Source organism: Aptenodytes forsteri, unplaced genomic scaffold (assembly GCF_000699145.1).
Source record: "Aptenodytes forsteri isolate BGI_AS27 unplaced genomic scaffold, ASM69914v1 Scaffold349, whole genome shotgun sequence".
Classification (NCBI taxonomy): domain Eukaryota; kingdom Metazoa; phylum Chordata; class Aves; order Sphenisciformes; family Spheniscidae; genus Aptenodytes; species Aptenodytes forsteri.
In genome coordinates this window covers 4,066,813-4,087,094 of record NW_008794452.1, presented here as the reverse complement: position 1 = coordinate 4,087,094, position 20,282 = coordinate 4,066,813, and the positions used below count along the sequence as shown (strand labels likewise).

General features: G+C 40.8%; 1 protein-coding gene across 1 annotated transcript; it reads right to left on the bottom strand.

Moving 5' to 3' along the window:
• Positions 1 to 1,341: 1,341 nt before the first annotated feature.
• On the bottom strand, positions 1,342 to 6,843 carry STOX1 (storkhead box 1). The gene is made up of 3 exons (XM_009290537.1): positions 6,696 to 6,843; positions 2,462 to 4,781; positions 1,342 to 1,381 (listed from the first exon to the last, which is right to left on the bottom strand). Exons 1-3 carry the CDS (start codon positions 6,826 to 6,828, stop codon positions 1,342 to 1,344), a joined length of 2,493 nt encoding a protein of 830 aa, XP_009288812.1. The 5' UTR covers positions 6,829 to 6,843.
• Between the last annotated feature and the right edge of the window lie 13,439 nt (positions 6,844 to 20,282).

The following is a 20,282-nucleotide window of genomic DNA, read 5'->3' as shown; positions in this document are numbered from 1 at the left end:
AACGGCGGCTTGCACCTCATCCGCCGGCTTTCCAGCAGGGCTTGCGTTATGCCGTACCCCCATTGCACGTGTAAGCCCCTGAGAGGAATTTTTTAAGGAAGCGGAAAAGCTGCTGGCAGGCAGTGGCAGCGTGAGGCACTGAGGGCAGAGAGCTGCTGGAGAAGCCCGAGGGGGAAATCCCTGTACCGGCGTGACTGAAACCGGCTGTGGGCCGAGGCGAACGGGAGAGAGCGCTGCAGGGCTCTGCTCAGGCCCAGCCAGCACAAATGCAGTTTCTTCTGCTTCTTCACAGCCAGAGACACCATCCCTAAAAGAAATCTCCGACAGCTTTAAAAGCTGGTAACTACAACTTTAGCCTTCTGTGTCCATAACTACTGGAGACAAGTTTTCAGTAGTGAAAGAGCCTAATGTAGTCAGTAACAGTACGACCAGGTGCCTCTAAGATTTAAAAGGACCGCAAGCCTTTGGTGATTAGCAGCATGAAACCAGCCCGGTCTGCTTTTAGCTACAGGAAGAAATCGGGATTAAGAAGTCAAAATTAGTCTTCTGAACTAAAAGCTGTAAAGTGATCCTGACGGCTGCCAGGATGTTGATTCCTTAAGAGAAGGAAAGGGGTGGTCAGGAGCAGAGCGGGAGGGTGCAGGCCTGCAGCAGGGTTTCTCTCAGAGCGATGCTAATGACCTTACCTGTTGTCTCCTGCACCAACACATTTTCATTTGCAAAGACTAAATCCTGCTTGCCAGATATAAACACACCAAATAGATTCAGGAGGACAGCTAAGAGTTCTTCAGGACACAGTGGGAGAACCTTCGGATTGAAGGAATTTTTGTAGTAACAAGGTGTGTGCCAATCTAGTTCGTTTGCTTTGTTTTCTGACAGGGGAGATGGAGTGTGCTGTTATTTCTGTGGCACAAGTAGGAAACACTTTCAAGAATTACAGTGTAAAACAGTCCTGTCCAACTGATACAGTTCCTATTAGAGTGACACATACGCTTTCCAGGTTGATGGTGTGATCTGAATGAAGTATATCAGTTCTAATTTTTATTATCACAGGGATGCAGAAACTAATTAAAGATGAGAGCAACAGAAATACACATAGAAATACACATTAGCTCTCCAAATACTACAGTCAAAAGTTTTAACTAACAGCTTTGATTTAGAGACAGCTTCACAGATGTGACTGATCGCATTTACAGTATGGTTATGTTGTTACAAAGGGAAAGTTTACAAAGCTCATTAAAAAAATAATCAAATATTCATGACCAGAGTTAGCTGAAGCGAGGAATTTTGTTGCGATTGTCCTTCCACTTTGTCCTCCTCTTTGCATTAGTATTTATGCTTTCAGAATTTGGCAGGAAGCTTCATCTTCTTTTCAGTCCATCTAAAATAACAATTATTAGACGTCAGACTTCACATTCTAAAAATAAACTGAGTTGGCTTAGCTTCTGGTACCACAGATCGCATCAATACAAACAATCAAAATGGCCCTTTGAAGTATATTTTGCTAAAGAGCATCCAACAGATTTCAAGTGTTCATGTCCAAGTAATACACTAGAAGTGTGCTTGAAAGAGTGCACAGCCAAAGGCTGCTAAAGGGGGGGGAAAAAAAATCAGCAGAATTTCCTTAAAAACTGTAGTATGTGCTTTGTTCCTTCATATACTATCTCCTCAAGGTGACAGTACATATCTAATGAGAACTTAAATGGTTTTATTACACTTAAATACCAGTCGTTCAAGATCTTAAGAATATGTGATGCTATTAAAAAAATGGGTATGGTTTTTCCCTCACACATTTTAACTTATATTCTTGCCAATTTAGTTAACTTGCAGGTCTTCTCCATGTGCAACTGTGTGAAAAATTGTTTCCTACCAATTTGTTTTCCATTAAGGGATTTTTCAAGTATAGCTACAGGCAAAATGTACCCTATGAAAGGAAGCAAAAGCTTCTAGCTCAAGTGATGTACACATTCTCCTGTCTATTGTGAGCAAGTCGGATGGTATTTTGTACTTTAAATTTGATTGAACACCTCTGTAAAGCACTTTTTATTCTTTGTCTACAACTGGGGAAACTATGACAATATCCATAATGTCATATAGCAAGATCAATACGAGCTGAACCTGCCTGCTAACAGGAGTTTATCAATCACCATGTTTCTTAACATTTCTGCACATGGCCTTCTCCATCTGCAAGGCAGAGCTCATACTATTTTCTTGCCTCATGAAAACAAATGCAAAATATAAACAGCAGCATTTGTATAGCTGATTTAGGGGGAACGTTCATGTAAAAAGACATGGTAGAACTATACAATTTGAGTATTTCCGGGACATAAGACTGAAGTTTTTAAAGATAAGAATTTTATTGCTGGGGAAGGGGGTTTATGATTTACAGCAACATTTCTGCCTAAATCTGATTGTTAATTTGAAGATAAAACGTCTAACATAGTTACATGTGTTTTCTTACCTCGGGGAGTCAATTCCACTGTCTCCTGTAATGCTGTGGTTTTCTGTTCCTTCCGAGTGTTTCTGTCCTGGTATCACAGTACATGCATTCTTAAAAAACAGATTTTTTTTCCCCAGAGGGTTTCTTGTTTCTTTGGTCTGTGAGTCCAAAGCACAGCATGCCACTACTTCACCCATCTCATAGGTGAAGTTCTGCAAAGTGTCAGCATCTGAGTCAGCCTCATTAGTGTGGCAGAAATCTGCTACAGCTGAAGCCTTCACACATTCAGTAAGGCCAGTTTCTTCTTGCTTTCTGTGACCTATCGGAGGAACCTGACTGCACAAACAACTTTCTTCTGTGAAATCTGTTTTTGCATGCTCTTTTGAGCCATTTATTGATTCTACAAAACTAGCACTTTCCTTATATCCATGCTCTCCAGAGTCATGTTTGTTTACAGTTGTGTTGTACTGGGCAGGATAAGTATTAACCTTACAGTTTTTTAGGGACATAGGTGTCCCCAGCTTTTGCACAGCTTTACTCCAGTCTCTTGTATCTGAAAAAGCATGGCCAGGAGGCAGGTGACATAGTTCATTGCCTTCAAAATTATCATCCAGATGTAACGAGTTACAGGTGTCACCATCATGTGCTTCTTGATACAGAAGATGGCAGTTATCAGTAAATCCTTCACTTTCCAGCTTCATTGATCCAGGATGGCTGGTATAGTCATATTTAAATATAAGTTCACTCTTTTTATCAGTCTTTTGCCTGTATTTCACCCCATTTTTTTTTACCAGGTTAATATTGGCTGTACAATTTGAAAGACGAACATTTTGAAATTCATTTGCTGTTTGATCTAATAACTCACATACAGTATCAGCTTTGTACCGGCAATGCTCATCTTTCAGATGTAATGAAAATTTTGCATCTTCTTTGCACACAACATTATTTTCAGTGTAGGAGTGAAGGGATTTTTTAATATCCACAGGATTTTTTTTGACTGTTCTTCTGTAGATGTTTTCTTCAGAGATATTACTCTCCAGAAAGTATTTACTTTTATTACCTATTTGCAAAGTACTGCCTTGCAGATAACTGAAGTCTTCACTTAAACTGTCTTTCTTTAGTTGGAGGGAAGACCTATTATCATGGAGTAGTTTGTTTTGCTTAGTTTTGTCAGCCTGCGTTTCAGTAGCCAGCTGTTCAGTTTCATAGTCAAAGGTTTTTGAGGAGTCCAAGGACCATGGCCTTTGTACAGCCCTTTCTTGCTTTCGAGTCCTGGACTTCAGCTGACTGTTAATAGTACCTTTGTACCCTTTTGCATAAAAGTTGTGTCTCCATGACAGACCCTGAAAAGGGTTCTTAATTTGTTTTTTATATATGACATGGGATTCCACAGCTACATCAGATGGCTGTTGGTTTCTGATAGTCAGTGAAAGGTTCTCTTCCAGTTTCTCATTTTGGGATGTTAGCTCATGTATGTGAGATTTCCTGTTGCTTCTGCTAATCTGCTGCTCTTTCTTTGATTTGGTTTTCCTGGTGTGTTTTGCTGTTTTACTTTGTGTCTTTTGAATACAATCCTTTGAAAGATGGTTTTGTCTGACTATTGACACTTCAGCCAAGGTACCCTTACTGATACATTTTTTCTGCTCCTCAAACTTCTGCATTAATATTGTGTGTTTAATCAAATTATCAACTGTAAGAGTAGGGTTAATACGCTTGATGATTTCATGTTCAATATCACGTGGAATATTATCTAAGTCATCTTCATCCCTGACTGGCCATTCCTTGGGAGGAAACTGGGCTGAAAAAGTGGAGTACTTCTTACATTTTTCTTTTTTAGAAGCACTTCTCCAGAAAAGGCCAAGGACAAACCTTTTGCTTTTCAGTTTCTCTTTCACAGATGTCAGGGATTTGATGGTGTCCCAGGAATGGTTTTCAGCAGATGTGGAGATCCCTTGAGTTTGAATTGAAGGCTTTGATTCACTGCAGCCTTTATTACCTCCTCCATTAGGTTCATGATTCATTAGCTGCTGCTGTCTTCGTTCACAGAGCATATTCTGGTCAGGGAAACAATGGCAGGATCTGTAACAGGATACCGTAGGAATGTATTCTTTCACTAGGTCTGCACAGCACCCAATGTTTACCAGGTAAGTGATGGAGGGCGATGAACAGCAACAACTGCCCTCCAATGAGACCCTTCTATTGTCTTCTGTGGCATCATTTGTGATAAAGTATGTGTTGGGAGTCACAATGAAGTATCCTTCTCCCGTATGATAGATTTTCCTTTCTTTAATTAGAGTGCCAAGGATATTATATAAGATATTGTGGGAGGGAACTGCAATGCCTACAACAAAGATACAGATATTTCAAATCAGAAATAAGTTTTCAAATAAAATGGGAGCTGGCCAAAAAACAACTTACGTACAACAGATCTGGAAGCCACTGAACATGAAATACCCAATGTATTTAGTTCACAGGATTCCAAAAGTAGTTCAAAACTGACCTGACAACTGAAGTTTGAGTAGGGCATACTCAATTTCAACATGAAAGTGTCCATTATCACCAGACAAAAGGCAGGGGTTTTTTTTAATACATCACCACTCTGCCGAGCTTCCAGAGCCAGCAACTCTTGTTGCACCCAGCTGTCCCCATCCACAGCTCCGGACTCCCTGCAGAACAGGGACAGCCCCACTCTGCAGCAGTGTCCACGCATGCAGGGCAGCGAAGGCTGCCCCAAATCTTGGGGCCAGCACAGGCTGCAGCCCTGAGTTAGGGAGAGCCCTTCTGGGCCAGCCAGGTGAGGGCAGCACAGAAACATCATCCAGCCGAGGGCTCTGGTAGGTGCAATCCTGTCCGTGTCTTACAGATCAGTAAAACCCTTTTTAACTCTGCCAAGGCCATTCCTCAATGCTGGGGCAAGGTGACCCCTGAGGAAGGAGGTAAAGGCCAGCTCCATTTCTAGTTGTCACTGCAGCACTGCTGTGATGGAGCTTAGGATGTTCTTCGAATAAGCAAGGATGTTCTCTTTGTGTCTGTCAGGATACGATATTCATGAGAGAGACCTTCTGCCAGATACAAACCAAACAATGTGGTGTTCAAAGCATTTCCCTCTTTGCAGGTTATTTAACAGTGGCTTTTATCACTCCCTCTGAAGCTTCTGGTATAATTTTGTCAGATGACAATTGCTTACTTCACTGAGACTGGTCTCAGCTACTGGTTTTCCCTCAGGTGTCACAGTCCCAGAGTCATTAGTCTAGTGACATCTGGTCTACCGCCCCAGGCTTCTGATCTCCAGCCCACAGGAATGAAAACTTCCAGCAAGGTGAAAACATAGCAAGTGATATGCTCTCTCCCTACGAACTTTGAGAGTGCTACTTCTGTCTGACCTAAAAATGCTACCTTGTGGTTGTCTCAGTGCACATATGGACTAGAGCATGTTCCTGGCAGGGTTCTGGGCCAGTTTATGGGGTTGCATTAAAATTTTTTCCACTAGTGAAAATGCCTACCAGATCAACTTGTAACGTTTGCAGAGCTATAAGGTTAAGAAGAGTCAAAAGAGGAAGCTCGGTATCAAACAAAGCAACCTCCTGCAGAGGGCCATAATGAGCCTTTAAAAGTCTCGAGAAAAAAAAATATCTCTCTCCCCCCCCCCCAATATTGCAGATCTAAGGGAAATTGAACATTTTTCAGATTGAAAAGAAAATGCAGCATTAAAGCTCATTTAGTGTAAGTAATTTGCTTTCAGGAAGGAAGGGGCTGGAATTTGACCAACGAACCTGAATTTGAGGCCGGTTGTATTTTTTGATAGCAAACACCAGATGTAGGTTCCTACCCAGTCCCTTTGCCATCAAAGTCAGCTATGTTCCTGTCTCTTAAAGGAGGACTTAAAGTCTTTGTGATCTGACACATAGTCTATTTTATGCTGTTCCATATCTGGCACCTAAATACCTCATCTATGCTTTCCCACCCTTTAGAAAGGGCATACTCTCAACACGCTGCTGCACTCAGTTCCCTCTTATTCTCAAAGAAGATTTATTAAAATCTGTAAAAAGGATTACATTCAAAACAATGTTAGTGACGCTCACAGATTGATGAGGATAGTATGCACATTCATGTATTCTACCAGTTGCCTGTTAATTTATATTCTTTCATATTGCCAGCTTTGCTTGTAAACATTCAGTGATCACTTGTCCAATATCAGAAACTGAAGCTTGATGATACAGTCACTTTTAAACAGAGGGAGAAACAAACACATTACCTGGATAATTTTTCACTAACTGCTCCATTAAAGTTTCCTGTGTGACCATCACTTGATCTGCATTCATATCTGATACGGTACGGCATATTCCTTCTGCCAGAGGAATGGAGTGTGACTGCGAGAGAGGATTCATGAGAACAGGGGTCACATCACCTGAAGTCCGGAAGGAGGGGGGGGGGGGGGGGAAAAAAAGATTGTTTGAATGGAATAATGTTTCATTTTTTCTATTAGCTGTAACAGATTTTCACTGAAAATCTCTTGTGTTGCCTCAGAACAACCACCTTATCGTCAGCTAATTTTCTCTGGCAAATTACTCGGAAATATTTCTTAGAGAAGGAAATGAATCTAGCACTTTTCAAGTGCCTTTGTAATGAAGGAAACAGAAGGTTACCTTTAGCACGTTAGTTTTTTTGATATTAAATTCCAGCTTAAACCATCATTTAGCTTAATAAACAGGGAGCCGAGAGAATAACGTCTGATGACTGCTGACTTTAGATGACTGTTTACATATGAAACCATGCAGAACCTGTATTTCTCTAAGTAGCTAATTAAAAAGGTCAACATCCAATAATCTAAGTACAAAATCTTTTCATCAAGTCAGAATGCAGGGAAAAAAAGACCAGCAACAGGCTTTGACCCTTGTCTAGCACACAAATTTGAATAGAAATGGTAAAAGTTCCATTTTTAGACCAGGCTCTAGAACTAGAGAATATCTACGAGACTGGGCAGAGGGCAAAAACTCTTGTTACAACTGCATGCATTTTTTAGGCTACATCACCAACTCTCCTCGTGAGAGACAGTAACATTGTCCCTGTTCTGCATGACGAAAGCAGAAGCTCGGAGGGGATGAGAGTGTGGCCCAGCTCCCCCAGTAACTGCAGCCCCAGCCCAGGGGGCTGAAAAGGGTCTTAGTCCTTCGGCTCAACTCCCCCATCCATAAAACACAAAGATAAACACTGCCCTCTCCCCTTTGCAAGATGGCAAGGCCAGTAAGAGCAAACCCAGCAAGTACTTCTGACACGGTACCAGTGAATGATGTAGGAAAACCTGAAGTAAGTATTTTCCCTGAAAGCTGATGACAAAGCATGAAGCAGGGACTCACCTGAGGTCTGTGCATACAGTAAGATGACCACATACACCTCCTCAGACAAAAAAAAAACTTTCTTCTTTTTTTTAAATAGACCGATGGTCTGTTCTGACTACCTGGTCGTGTTCTGTACTTCCCTGTTCTGTGTTGCACAGAAAGCCCCTGGGTATCCTCAGCTGCCAGAACAGGCAGAAGGCAGCAGGGATTCCTGGTTACTTCACAGGGCAAAAATTATGAATGCTAATAGTATTCATAAGTAAGTAAGTAAGTAAGAAGTGACATTTTAGATTAAGTGATATTCAAGTTTAACTACATTGCAATGGAATAGTCTGTTGGATGACTCTGTAACCCGATATTTATCCTTTAGGCAGAAAACTAGAACACAAACATTTCTCTGAGTAAATGAATTAAGCAACAGCACTTTGAAGAGCTTAAATTGCTCTTGACCTTTGTTTTAGAACTGCTGCTATGTTCAACAAAAAGCACTCAGAAAAAAGTTCTGGCATACAGTTTCCTCAGTGATGTTGCTAGGATACTCCTTGCAGGTGCAGAAACCATTGCAAGCTTTCTTTTTGTATGTGAAAAGACCATCAGCATTCAGTAATAACTCTTGTGAATAGTTTGCTGTCTCAAGTCTCTGCTGTAGGCACACCACACTGCTGCCAGTTTTACCATTTGTTCCTGCAGAGCACCAAACTGCTAAGGAGTAAAACACCAAAATTTATTTGTTATCTTTATTATTATCATCTTGCTATCATTGTCTGCATCTGTCTCACAGCCTCAAATCCCATGTCTCCATTCAGGGAAGGCCCTTTCAGAATATTTAAAACAAAGCATTAAGTAAAAGCCAGCTTGATACTAAAGGGAAAAAAAAAAATCTTCCTAAAATCATGATCAAACACAAGTCTATTTAAAATTATTGTTGCAGACCAATAGTGCCAGAGTACACACATGCTAACAACATCAATATTAGATATCGTTCCCTACTGACTTTGAAATAAAATCTGAAATAGTGAAAGCAAGATCATTGGCAACATTGATAAGCAATGTGGGAAAAGGCCCAGGCAACACCCTACAAGTGTCTATCAATTTCTTATTAAAAACTTTGCTGATTTACTTTCTGTAGCCAAATAACTGTAGCGGCTGCACTTCAGATGTTCTCCCAAGTTTGACGGAAATACATAAATGCTGCATCCCTTAGATTTGCACAGGGAGCAGTCTCAGCAATTTGTGCAAGCTATGTCTCATAGGCCTGATGCAAAATCACCAAAATGCCATGCTCGTTAAAGCTCTTCAGTATCTGTCCCTTTACAGCTCAAAAAAGACTGCAGAATCCCCTGCCCCCTTCCCTACTCTACATAAATCATCTGATGAGAATCATCTTCCTGTTTCTTCATAGTTTTTACGAAGGACTTGCTTATGCCTATGTGCAAGGTACCTGTCAGCTGTCAAAAGAACTCAGGCTAATCCTCTCGATAGTTTAAATACAGCATAGTTCCCGTTTCATGCTCCACAGCTCTTACAGAATCATGTTTACCAGCACCAATCTAGGCAGCTTGCCAGTACTCATGTATTACTATCCTTCAGTTTGGTTTACCTGTCTATTCAAACTCTGCTCATTACCTGGACACCTGAAACCCAAGAATACCCTTTTGGAGCATGCACGTATCGGTCACAATGTGGGGAAGTCATCTGTAATACGAGCATCGGATAACAAAACTCAGCACACAGAAAAGCCTCTGGGTATTCTTGACTAGCACAAAGTGATTTTTTGTTCCATCTCTGTAAGGTGAGCTTTACCATTTTTCACTGAGTTGTTTAACAATTGCAGAATTTTTGCATCTTCCGGCTCTAAGAAAAATTACATACAAGACAAGTTTTATCTGGGTAAAAATCAGGCTAGTTCTGGGGAAGTGAACAGAGAGGCATTTTATTACAATAGTACTCAATTTACTTCTTAAAAGTTTGGGTAAACAATTTATATAACAATAAAGGATTAACAGTAAATTAATTCCAGAAAAAAAAACCAAATGCAAATGAAGAATAAACTCCCTTATATGATTCCACTTACATCTGTTGAGACAGAGAAGACACAGCAGGTGGAAATAGGAGATTGACTTTTCTGTTTTGTAGCTGGAAAGATCTATCTTGGAATTTCTCTGTATGCTCTATTAAGTTGAACATACAAAAGATCCCACAGATCCTGTGCCTCTTTGCATGAGAGCCCTGGTATGTTTGATGCACTTCACTTTTTGCAGAAATGCACCAGGGAAGCCATAAGCTAGTATAGTTCTGCTAGAACTGCAAGGCTTCTGCTTTTCTATAGACTAGAGCGCATCATGGTCACATTTTATAGCAAAAATTACATTTGACAATTAAAGACAAAGAATTTTAAGGAACAACAAGTTAATAAGAACATCATAGAAAGTTGGGAACTGTAGCAAAACACTTTTTGAACATTAATGGAGATTTTACAAGTTGTTTCCTTATTAAAGAATAAAAATTCTATATAGATTATAAAGACAGAGTTAAGATCAGTAAAACATTTTCCATTTTAAGTATATAACAGGGAAACTATTTTGGCATAATTATTGTGTACTAGATCCTGTTTTCAGAAACATTCTTTACTGAAGCAAAGAGTAAATAGTTCAATTGCATTAAAACTGTCAAATCATGTAACATGTTTAATCTGTTACTGAAACAAACAAAAGCTCTCAGGAACAGCAGACAATATCTTTCTGCTGATTATTTCATACAACTCTCAAAGAGAGAAGCAAAATGGTTAAGTGTCAGTTAAGGTCACTGACACTTCATCAGTTGATGCTAAAGAAGAAGCTACAAACACATCAAAATGTTGGATTTCCATACCTACTGATTCCTGCAAGAACAGACACTCCCAAATCAAGACAATTAGGCAAACAATGTCCTCCATTTGGACTCAATTGCTGATTTTTACAGAGGATGATGCCATGCAACTTGGAAAAAAAAAAAACAACCAAAAACCAACCACTTTTTCTGCCTTCCCGACAACACCCAAAAGTCTAGTCCCAACTGCAAGTGTTATGAACTTTTAAAAATATGACCTATAAATGCTTTCTGAGGTTCCTAGCCAAGAGCCATGAAATCCTTACTCTAATCTCAGGGCTAATGGCAACCCACAGCCATCTTTTCTTTCATCAGCAATAAAAAAAAAAAAAAACCCACAGGCAGGTATGGTGAAAACAAAACAGGATTCAAGAAGACAGACAAGAGCTCTCTCCTGCAATCTCGTTTCAAGCCCCCAGATAGGAACAAGTTACACAGCAGACACCAGCAGGTTCAGTGTGGTACAGCTTTCCTTAAGCCAAGCACAGTGGGAAAGTTTTTGCCTTTGAAATGTGTATCTCTGATCTTCAGAGAGATCAACCCCTTCAACACTTACCGAGGCCACTGACATGTCCACTTAAATGCTCCAAGAACATCTTGAGAGCAGGTTTCAAGCTCCAAAGGTACTGACCAAACACATGAGCAAGCATGCAGCTTCAAACAGACTGTTTAAAAGAAAACAGCACTTCTGCTTGCTTGAAGACTAGCAGGCAAGTTATCCAGTGGAGATCTGTGCTTCACCTGCAACAGCTGGCACAATAGCAAACAAGCAAAACCATATAGATACATCTGCCTTTGGGGCACTCTGGCTGTTCACTGCATAACTGGCAAAGAAATTGACCATGAGCAACTCAAGATAATTATTTTTCATATACTTTAGCATGCCAATAGCTTTTAAGTCAATTCACACACGGCATTGAAGGTAACCAGCACAGCTGATAGCAAGGAAGATCATCTTTAACCATTTCAGCATTCAGTGTCAGGCTCAACCGTAAAAGACACGTTGATTCAAAAGCTTCATTGCAGGGAGATAAAAATAATACAAAATGAAACAATCCCAGGTAAGTTGCAAAACCGTCAATGACTAGCCCATGGAGCCAAACAACAGAACAGGAATAAACAAGTCACTGGCAATGTCTCTGGCTCCTTTAACTGTCTGCAGGTGCTGCCATCCACTGCTACAGGAATTTGACACAAGCACATCTTTTCCACTTGGCCTGGTCCAAAAAAGCCCCTTTGCAACCCTGGCATTTCTCCACTAAAACAGTTCTGCCTTTTCCTTGCTTCCAACCCTGTCCTCTCTTCTGCAATAAATCTCAGACCATCCAAATAGCTCTTTAATGTCAAAACCTTTGTTCTAAGCAGAAAGCATTACTGGGTGTTGGTTAGGTACTTAACTATACAGTGAAAGACTTACTATAAAAACATCATCATGCAGTTGTGCATTCCTGTGCCCGTTCAGCTAAAGGTCAACTCCAACTGCTGCAATATTCCCAGGGCTCACTCCTTTGCCTGGAAATGTGCCGTCACACAAAAGGCAGTCACAAAAAGTATATAATATAAAGCTACAGTCATGGGAGTAAGATACACCTACGGTCATGTCTCCCCTCCCAAATGGACCAAAATTCACTTCTTTGCACACTCCCTGGCCTCAGCTCACATTTACCCCAGCCAAGGAAAGTCACACACTAGTCTTTCAGAGGAACAGCACCCACAGAGCTATTCAAAAGAGAACATAGTCCCCTGCAGAGGGTTTCCAGCAAACCATGAATCAGGGGGCACATGACAGCTATTATGTCCAACTCACTCCCAGGCAACACTTGGCCAAATCCTACCCACCGCAGAAGAAGCTGTTAGAAAGCTTGGTGCAGTTGTAGCTTCCCTCAGACCCAGGCCCCTGGCTTGCAGTGAGGACAGGAGCCACCATCACACGCTGAGGTGGAATGAAGCAGGCCTCAGATCTTGTTTCAGGACATATCCTACTGCAGGGAGTTTTTTTAATTCAGCTGAGAACAAAGCTTTGATGGTATATGGGCAACTTCACACCTGCCTGAGCAGCTAGTGATGTTGATGGATGTGCACAGCCACTTTTCCTTCCACTCTCCCTAAATGGATATCCAACTTTAAAGATGTTCCCTATGCTATAAAATAAGTTTCTGCACCCTTTCATTGGGCTGGAATTTATGGCCTACAGAAAAAAAAAAAAAAACAAACCAAAAAACAGTTTAGAAATGAAGAGCAGCATCTTTACCACCACAAGAGGTCTCAGAGGAGTTATTCAGACACTGCAGATTAAACAACACTAGTTTGGACTTGAGGACCCTAGCCCACAGTTCCCAAACCTTTCTCCATGGCTTTGGCACTATTAAACACCCTTTCCATGTTTCAGTTCATCTAAATTTCAGCCAAAAGGAAGTGATAGAAGACAAACAGAGCAACTGAGCACCTCCACTGTATTACAGAAGACTCAATAAATATCTTTTCAAAAGCTAGTTTAGCAGAACCCTTACTGTGAAAATACTGGGTTGTTGGATCTCACAGACCGAGGTGAAGCCTCCAATGGAAATTACAGAGAAGTGCAGGTGCCTGCGGGATGTTGAAAATGTAGGAGAACAATTTCAGGGGAAAAAGTAAATGATGCAGTCCATGAAGTACCTAAGCAAGTGATCTGAATGACAGGCTAGCTTTGCTGCAATATTGTCTTGGGAACTAGCAAAATATTTCATAATTTCAATGGAGTTTTCAACCTTGGAAACAAAGCATATAGATGGCCATAGCCCACAAAAGAGAAATCCAGTATCCAGAAAAAAGTATTGCTACAAGACAAAAAATAAAGCTTGCTCTTTTTTTTTTTAGAAAAGCAGAATAAAGTTCACAGAGGTTCAGTTTATTTCAGTTTTTCAGATAAACATTGTTTCAGCTTTCGAAACAGACTGAGTTTGCTAAACAAACAGCAGTTGCAGTTTCAGTTGTTTCATTGCCCAGAAATCTTTCTGCTTCAGTACAAATCAGGCTGTTTACGGAGAAGCTGTGCACCGCCAAGTGAATGGAACATGGATTGCTGCTGATGCATCAGTGTAAGATAGAGCATACTAGCAAAAAAATTGTTTCACATCATATATTAATTATTCCCAAGGGCTTCACTGTATTCTCACCAATGAGGGCAGTTTGTTGGGTTTTGCATATTGAGTTTTCTGTTTGTTAGCAGTTTGATAGCACTGTGTGAGTCACATTAATCATACACACTACCAGCAACTTTTTACTTCAGTTCTCTCAGGAGTGTTTTTATAAAACATAGTAAGGAATTGGTAGAGTGACTCCGGATGTATGTTGTTTTAGAAACGCAGATACCTACATTTCTCTAACCTGATCTTTAAAAAAAACCAGAACAGATAGCAAGAAAAATCTCATACAAGTACCACAGCAATTTTATCAGGTTAAAGAAAACCATGCTGCCATCAACCTCACTTCCCTGTGCACATCGTGCTTCATTCTGCAATTTTTTAGCTCATGGACTGTATAATCAAAAGATCACTAAAGCTCTCTAAGTATGAAACAAGAAGCAAAGTTGTCTGAATAAAGCCACTCACCTCTTGCTGCTGATACCTGTAATCAATTTTTATTTGGCATTGAATGAAAACAAGCCTTTTAACAAGGCTCCTCAGTATTGAGGGGGCTCATATTACTCACACAGCAATGAAGGCCAAGAGCATCCTGAGCTGTATTAACAAGAGCAGAGCCAGTAGATCATGCCTCTACTTGGTGCTTGTTAAACCACATCTGGCATACTAAGTCTAGTTTTGGGCCCCCAATATAGAAAAGACATCTATAAATAGGGGCAAATTCAGCAGAGAGCCACCAAGATGGTCAGGGCTGAAACACTTGCCCTGTAAGCCAAGGCTCAGGGAACAGGTCTTGTTGAACCTGGAAAAGAAATAGCTTTGGGGGGACCTGACAGCAACCCCTTGAGAAGGTAGAGCCAGGCTCTGCACAGCAGTGTGTGGGGGGAGGGTGAAAGACAACAGGCATCAGTTGGAACAGGAGAGGTTCAGACTGGCTATAAGGAAAACCTTTTTATCTTTAAGGACAGCACAGCAGTGGAGCAGGTTGCCCAGAGAGGTTGTGTAGTCTCCAGTCCTGGGGAGTTTCCAACATGTTACTGGATAAAACCCTGAGGAACCTGGTCTGACCCCATAGCTGACCCTGCTTTGAGTAGGAGGTAGGATAGACTCCCAGGAATAAAACAGTAGTCCAGTCATCTGGTTTAGTTGGACGCCGGTACCTGTGCCTCCACCAGCCACTCTCACCCCACACACACTTCGACCACCCTCTGCTTTCCGTAACCCAATGCAATGGCACTTTTGACCTCCACTAGCTGTGAAGTTTTCTTGGGTTACACCAAGTTAAAGAAAAAAGGTTACACTTACATCATGCTGTTAAAGAGGCCATGCAAAACAGCGTCCGTATGGCAAAACTACTGGTTTTCTCTTCAACCTTCAAATAAATAGCTACTGTTTTCATAACATTTTTTTCATAACTGAACTCCATCTGTACCAGCCTGTTGTTAGAGCTGGTGCTCTCCACAGTGATGGAGTGGACATGTCCTAAAGATGTAAAGCAAGTACAGAAAAGCTAAAACTAGCCTTGAAATGAAGTCTCTGATTTTGAAACCGTATCAATGATCATAGCAGAAGTACTACTAATTAATGCAATTTATTTCATTAACTACATGATATTAACACAAACTGCTGTCTTTTCTGACTGAGATAGTGAAGAAATTAGCATTGTTCAAGTTACCCTCATCCTAAGAGAGCATTAAGGCAGTTAAAATCTGCCGTTCAGGATTCAAGGTGCAAGAATTCAAAAGACTGAGGATAGCACAGCTCAGCCTATTTTCTTGAGGTTTTTTTCGCACTCAAAAGACAGAAGCAAGAGCTTCTTCTGCTGAAAATCTTCAGCACTGAGAAATACACAATACATACCAAGTTCTTCGCAACTAATCTTGTTAGAGGTTATTTTTAGAAAAATTCAGAGTAAATTAAACTGAATGGAGCTTATTATAAAAAAAATTATACACTCCTTCTCAGTGGTATTTGTTAAACAGTGTGACTAGAGACTACTTGCTGAGACAGTGAAAAAATTTGCACGCACAAACGCTTTTGCAGATTACACCTTTCAGGTAATTCAAGCTGAACAGATCTGGTAAATGCATCAGGATTTTGAAGAACGTTACAGTACCTTGTACCTTGCTGCTGTGAGTTCAATCAGTAGTTTGAATATAGCATTTGGGTTTAGTGCAATACATATTCAACTGAGAAAAGGCTTTTATAATACAGGATTAATACCTTAGTAAGAATTTGATATGGAAATGCATGAAACACACAGGGGTATCATCTCATCTGAAGTCAGTGGTAAGGGCTGAATGCCAGCTAAAATTAGGTGCTAAACGTTATGAAATAATGTTAGGTTTGCATAGCCATTACACGGAAAGAATTAAATTCATAAGCAAATAATAGCAAGGTAGATAAAAAGTTGTCCTTCAAGGAGTACAAATGTTTTCTTCCTTTTTTCCTCCTGAAAATATATCAACAGAGTCACCACTGGAACAACTATGACAACCAGGAAAACCCAATTACAACAGAATATGCAAGTTAGTAAGTTCTGAATGAGATACCTTACTGAAAATAACCTTAAAAGTAATGTTTGAGAATAAACCAGTTAAAAACTCAATTAAATTGTTCTTCACGTTCTGGCAGCCTATACACAGCAGTGCAAAATAAAGCACCATTTTAGGTCATCCACTCTTTTTGGGCCTGAATAAAATAAAAAGGAACAGAACTCTAAATAATCCTAAACAGTCCAATACGAAGTATGACCACATACTGTGAGTTACACTTCACAGAAGCCAGCACCATTGAAGTACAAAATTGTTTTCCTTTGACTTGCAAACCTACATCCCTGTTTGTGAGGCAGGATGAAAGACACTGGAATGAAGGGACTCCAAAAGAAAGGAATCCCATGAAGCACATCCCCAGCCTCTTGCTGAGCTGCCATCATTAAGATTGTGTGTTCCTGTGTGTAACTACAGAGTGCCTGACAAACAACATCCACTTCAGAGTCATGACCTTTTGTAGACAAAACAGGAATCAGCTACTCACAAGGCCATAATTTCATCTGTAGCTTCATTAGACACGCAGCAAAATGATGCTGATACTGACATTAATTGCTGTGAACAAATTTAAATTATTCAAATGAAAATAAATCTATCCTAAAAGCTTGCCAGGTCCATTTTGGAAAATAATTTGTCTCTCATTGTAAGCAAGGTTGAGAATTGCTAAGAAGTAGAGAATACTCAAGTACGCAGTTATAGATGGACTCCAGGTGTACCAGTTCCGCAGGCGGCACTTCAAAACTGTTCCTGAAAGCTGGCACAAACATGAAGAGAAGCTCAGCATGTGAGGACCTCTGCAGCGAGGCAGCCAGTGCTTGCAGAGCCACGTGTCAGCACTGCAGAGGTCACTAAATAAGTTACACTTGGGAGTCATCACACAGGAACAAATATAGTTCCCCAAAACTGCCCACCCTGCCTTTGGAAGGTAATTACAGCCCATAAATACAACGGAAGTTTTACTCCTTACTCCTCAAGCTGTTGCTGAACCTTTTTCAGGAGATTCAATTCCACCCCTCTCCTATTACAGGGATTCTGTCTGAATATCAAACTAGCATTAACCCCCCCCAAATCAAGGAGCTTCAGAGACCATCTCTGGCCATTTTTTAGCTCCTTTTCTGAGTGCTTCTCTTCTCCCTAAGTTCTGGGAGAGACTCACACAAGGGAAAGAAAAGTGAGGAGCTAGACCTATCAGATTACTCCACCAAATGCACAAACAACAGGAACACAAAACAATTCCTTGTCTGATCTCATTCCAGTTCGGTCAATACCTCCAGCAAAAACGGATAAAACTTAATACTTCACAGAAAGTGTACTGTCCTTTCAATGTCACTCTTCAATAGGATATTTTCCAAGTGAGATAAATTTGCAGCCTGCAGTAGGGACTTAAAGGCTCAGCAGAGCACAAACAGACCTCTCATTAAGAGAGATGATCAACACATTATGTGACCACAGAAAAGTCACAGTCTGCATGCCAATCCCAGCCTCAGTCTAACCGGAAAGTGCAGGGCTTTCTTAGCTTTCCTTGTGAATAATTTGTAGCCCTGCAACAGAGATGCTGAACCGGCAGCAAATTCAGCCTATAAAGGCTAAGCAAAAATGTTTCAATTTACTATCGTTCACTTCTACCCGATAGGAACCACAAAAAGGGAGTCAGGCAGTTCAGGCACATGGAAAACGCTGCTGCCAAGAGAGAAGGCAGGCTGGGATGACAGAAACGAGCTGGTTATGACCAAGGACAACAAGCAAGCAGCTACTGAGATGCATTCTCCTCGACTATCACCCCAGTTTCTCTCATCAAAGGCCCCGGAAGTCAGTGCCCTCAAATTGAGTATTTCCAATTGTATCTAATCTCAGTTGAGAGTCCCCTTCTCCTCTCCCAGCAACCTGCCCTGCATGCATCCCCCATGGCTGTACAGGAAAGGTGGGAGGGAGCAGTTTGCCCCTTGTTTGGTAAACAATTGACTGAACAACTGAGCTAAGCACAGGAAATGGTCCGACAGAGAGATGTTAGCATTTCGACAGAGGCTGCTCAGTTATCAGATAAAAAGTTTTTTTTTAAACTAGCCCCTACTTCACCCTCTCAGGGAGATTTTAATTACCATGATTTCCCCCCCTTCTTCCCCTCCGTCCCCAGGGAGGAGAATATAACAGCTTCTACTCAGTCCTGGGTGTACCATGCAAACCAGAGCTGGCATCCCCATCAGAAGGGAAGAGAAAGACATTTTGGATTTTACCTGGCAATAAATACAGCAGAACAGTTTGTGATTCTTCATAAGCTTTTGGGACTGGATTTTCCCTTTATTTGATTAATCTTCCAGTGGCCGACATCAGTCAAGGTGTAGTCCATTCCGTAAAACCAGGATGTCCAACTCCCCAGTATGTTTCTCTAGAACAAACCTAATTTGAACTGCTGGGATAAAGAGTAACACAAAGATCTGTGGGACCGCAGTGTCTTCTGATGATGAGCAATAGCCAGGAAAGCTCCTCAAGATACAGCAGGGAGGAGGACTTCTGAGTGCTGAGGGCTTTAAAACCAGCATGCAACAGGGACTGGAGCATGCCAAGACCCTAGTATAATTCTTCACTGAAATGCAACTTGGCAAAATTAGCGCTGCAGTGCTGCATGCCCACTGCTTCTCATTTACTGTCCAGCAAACAAGTGGTTGTGGATTAAAAAGGAAAAAACTCAAAATGGTTAGCTGATTTTTCTCATGAGTCTGAAAACTCAGTCTCGACACTTTTCATGTACCATGGCCAAGGATAAAGATACTGCAGGCCAAGTGATTCCCATCACTGACACCTGGTGCCCCCTGATATCTGTGAAAATTCACCAAACACTGCTGGAGTTTGCAGACACTGCTATTGCTACATGCTGCAGGAAATGTTTCCTAAGAACCACTTAGGACATTGCTTGGTTCCCAACATCCCAGTCTTTAGTCATGAAGCATGAGAAACCCAAGTAGCTTGAATTCCACATTATTGCAAACAATAACAGGAGAGCAGGTAGATTAAAAAAAGCAGTCAAATCTCTCTCTATGTAAAATAAAGACAGCAAATGTGATACCAATAGATTAATTTTTAAATATTGTCAATTCCTTTAAAAAACAAAACCCAAGAAACTTTCGTCCCTTGCATTTTAGTTGTCTAACTTGTCACTTGCTTTTCTAGAGCAAAATATATATAAGGAACAGGAGAAAAGTCTTCCAGAGCAGAAAATGGTCATTATGATGACTGATGGAAGAGAAGGCACAAAATACATCAGTTTTAACCAGAAAATTACCTAAATACAGACACTCAAATTGCAAATTTGTTTCAGTTAACCTTCCAGAAATGGAAGTAAAACCATGAAAATGTCGCTTCAACATCAATTGTCTGAAAAAGTGAAATTCACAAAGAAAAGCTTCTTCAAAGGCATTTGATTAAAGAAACTGTGAGAGAACTCTAACTTGTTAGAAACCCCTTTAGGTGTTACTGCAGCAAGAGACAAGATGATAGGGGAAATTACCTAATTCATTTACCAAAGTAATTTACATTTGGATTCAACCAGCCATGCTATGCATCAGAAAAGAGGTTACTGGGAAGCAAGGAGGTAAAAAACAAAGGAGTCAAGGACACTCTCTAAATCATCCCCAGGAGACTGGCAAGTAACATACCAATATTCACCAGGGATATAAAACTTAACTATAGTAAGAGAGAACCATTCCCAACATACCTAGAGGTATTACTGCTTTTTAGTTGGACACGAGTAAGTAAACCACTGTTCTTCCTTATAACACCTCACCTGGATAAATAAATAGTTAAGAGGTCAGCAGGCTACTTGTGATCAGGGAAGATGAACTCACACTGGAGCAGATGCTACCAGAGATTAGTAAAGTTGAAACTGCATGAAGAGATCAATTTTCTAGTCAGAAAACGAGGCTGTGACAGGGAGTGGCTATTCTCTACAAATTATTGGGAAAGAAGG